At 57.0% G+C, this 3,080-nt stretch overlaps 1 protein-coding gene across 1 annotated transcript in view; it reads right to left on the bottom strand.

The window, feature by feature from the left end:
* Positions 1–747: 747 nt before the first annotated feature.
* The window catches only part of CIRH1A (cirrhosis, autosomal recessive 1A (cirhin)), a gene marked incomplete at its 5' end in the record, with an annotated part of 4,279 nt that continues 1,946 nt past the window's right edge, over positions 748–3,080 (bottom strand). Inside the window, 7 exons of the mRNA XM_009070642.1 lie at positions 748–864; positions 1,209–1,319; positions 1,418–1,603; positions 1,788–1,883; positions 2,216–2,322; positions 2,567–2,726; positions 3,043–3,080. Of these exons, the coding sequence (XP_009068890.1) occupies positions 748–864; positions 1,209–1,319; positions 1,418–1,603; positions 1,788–1,883; positions 2,216–2,322; positions 2,567–2,726; positions 3,043–3,080 (815 nt within the window). The remainder of the gene's footprint in view (positions 865–1,208; positions 1,320–1,417; positions 1,604–1,787; positions 1,884–2,215; positions 2,323–2,566; positions 2,727–3,042) is intronic.

The raw sequence follows: 3,080 nt of genomic DNA, 5'->3' as shown, positions 1-3,080 counted from the left end.
GCAGATGAGGCCACGCCCACCAGCGCCATGGCTGGGGATGGGAGTTATTTGGCGCGATGGGAGTTATTTCACGACCGGAGGGTTAAATGCAGTTTTGACCCGCAGGGTTAGTCACCGTGTTCACTCCGGCCTGGCTTAGGTTATTGGGAATTAGTCCCGTAGGGAATGAAACCATTTGCTGAGAGGGAATTCATAGTTTATTGGGAGTTACTTTCAATTTTTACTTGCTCCAGCTTTAGGGAATATAGCCATTTCCTTGGGGAGAAGTAACAGTTTATTGGGGATTGGGCCCCTTAGGGAATGAAACTATTTCCTGCATGGGAATTCACAGTTAACTGGCAATTATTCCCTTAGGGAACTCACATTTTATTAGAGTTATTCCCAGGTTTTCCCTCCTTCCATCCTTAGCAAATGAAGCCATTTCCCACGGGGGAATTAATAGTTTATTGGGAATTATTCCAAATTTTCACTCCCTCCATTCTTAGGGAATGAAGCCACTTCCTGGGGGGGAATTCAGTTTACTGGGATTTATTCCCAATTTTCCCTCTCAATTTTCCCTCCTTCCATCCTTAGGGAATGAAGCCATTCATTCGTGGAGTGACAACAGGCAGTTTCACACAGCAAGGATGAGCTCTGAGCCCGGAGATGTACAGAACAGTGAGGAGTTTATTCCTACAGACCCTAAGAAAATTCCTATGGCACACCCCGCACAGACAGTTCCCGAGGTTGGAGCAGCTTGTTCTGCTCTCAGGTGCCAAATTTCTTCTGTTGCACAGGCAGAGGCAGTTCAGTTTTGAAGTCCATGATGGGTCGTTCCACCACGACCAGGCAGTTGTCATCCAGCAGATCCACAAAGAGCAGAGGCTATGGGGCAGGGGATGGGAATCATGGAACGGTTTGGGTGGGAAGGGATGTGAAAGATCATCCAGTGCTACCCCCTGCCATGGGCAGGGACACCTTCCACCAGCCCAGATTGCTCCAAGCCCCATTCAACCTGGCCTGGAACACTCCCCAGCAATGGAGCAGCCACAGCTTCTCTAGGCAACCTGTGCCAATGCCTCAGCACCCTAACAGGGAGGAATTCCTTCCCAATATCCCATCTACCCCTGCCCTCTGGCAGTGGGAAGCCATTCCCCCGTGCCCTGTCACTCCATCCTCTGCATGAAATCCAAGGATCTCCCTGAACTCCTCCCTGACACATCACCCACCTGGAACTTCTTGCAGATCTTGAAGGCGTGGAGCTGCCGCTTCCTGGCTGTCTCTGGGAGCTGCTTCAGGGTGCTCTGGTTCATCAGGAGAGAGCTGTCATCAGGCAGGGGCTGCAAGAAGAGCACACAGCACACATCACTGCCGCCCAGGACACCCCCACTCCCATACGGACATGCCATGGGCCTCCCCAACCCTCCCCCAGGCTCACCAGGGACTTGTCGAGGACGCAGAACAAGTAGAGGTCATGGAGGAGGATGTGTGAGGGGTTCTTGGGGTTGAAGGTGATGTGGGTGATGGGCGAGTCCCGCTCCAGCCAGGCACGGTGCAGCCCACAGCTCTGCACTGAGCGGCTCCAGGCTGTGTACTGCCTGTGGGGGATGCTGAACTCCAACAGCTGAGAGGCAGGAGAGGGGAGATGGGGGCTCAGGGGGCTGGTCCTCCTTGGCATCACCTCACATATTTTTTTTTTCAGTGATGGCCAGCTGGGTCCAGGAGCCAGTCCAGAGAGCCCTGAGGGCAGGGAGAGAGGCACAGGGAAGGGACCAGAGCCACGAGGGCTGGACCAGGAGAGCCCCTACCTGTTGGTCTGAGTAGGCGATGACAAGGTTGTTGGTGCTGGGGTGGATGGCAATTGCTGTCACTGCACAGCTGTACATGGGCACCACGCAGTGATGCTGCAGGAAGGACACTGTGCTGACCAGAGACCCCAGGGAAATCTCTGACACCCCTACCCACACACCACCCCAGACTGGAGCACCCAGGGACACCTCTGACCCCTCTTCCCACACACCACCCCCAAAGTGGAGCACCCAGGGACATCTCTGACCCCTCTTCCCACATATCCACCCCCAACTGGAGCCCCTGGCACCCTCTCTGAACCCCTTCCCTCATACCCACCCCTGGGACTGCCTCTGACACCACCTCCCACACATCTACCCCTGAGCAGAGACCCAGGCACTGCCTCCCCCTGAGGCAGGGGGGCAGTGGGGGTCACTCCTGCACCCACCTTGAAGCATTTCAGGTTGTAGACGTGGATGACCCAGTCCCCACCAACAGCTGCCAACCACTGCCCGTCCGTGCTCGACGCCAGCAGGTAAACAGCCTCGGAGCACCCTGTGGAGAGACCCTCTGGTTCTAAGGGATGCTGGGAGACCCAGACCCCTCCCAGGGGACACACACACCCATGTCCACCCTGCCTATTGCATGCCAGGCCATAAGGGCAGCACAAACATCCCTGGTAAAGACACACACACACCAGGGCAGGAAAGGGGGACACCCCATGACCTGCATCCATAGCAGGAAGGGGACATGGAGCCCAGGGACCCCTAGCACCTCCCCAGCTCCTCTCAGCCCACACCTGAGGGTGGCTGGAGCGTGTGCAGGTGTTTGCAGCCCTCTGGCTCCAGCAGCTGGAGGACATGGACAGATCCTTGAGCAGAGGCGACAAAGAGGCTCTCGGAGTCAGCAGAGAACTGGAGCTGATAGGCTGGAGGCACCAGCTGGGGCACTTTGGGGACCTGGGAGTGGGAAGAACATAGTCCTGGCAGCTACTCTACTACCACCAGCACTCCCTACGAGTGACACTGGCCATGCCAAACCCCGGAGCCATGCCAGGGCCCCACAGCTGCCCCACTGCCACCAGCACTCCCTGCAAGTGACCCTGGCCATGCCAATCCCCTGAGGCCATGCCAGTCCATTGTGTTCTCATTCCCTGAGAGTGACACTGCCCACACCAGCCTCCTGGAAGCCCAAAGCCACCACCACTGTGACACTGGCCACACCAGCCCCCTGGGAACCAGAGCCCCCCACCAGGGTCCTCTCACCCCCTCTCACCCTCTTGAGGCTGACACTGTCCCCGTTGCAGTGCACGC

Source organism: Acanthisitta chloris, unplaced genomic scaffold, assembly GCF_000695815.1.
Source record: "Acanthisitta chloris isolate BGI_N310 unplaced genomic scaffold, ASM69581v1 scaffold26272, whole genome shotgun sequence".
NCBI classification, from domain to species: Eukaryota; Metazoa; Chordata; class Aves; order Passeriformes; family Acanthisittidae; genus Acanthisitta; species Acanthisitta chloris.
Note: the sequence above shows the minus strand (reverse complement) of the source record. Positions and strands in the feature narration are given on the sequence as shown.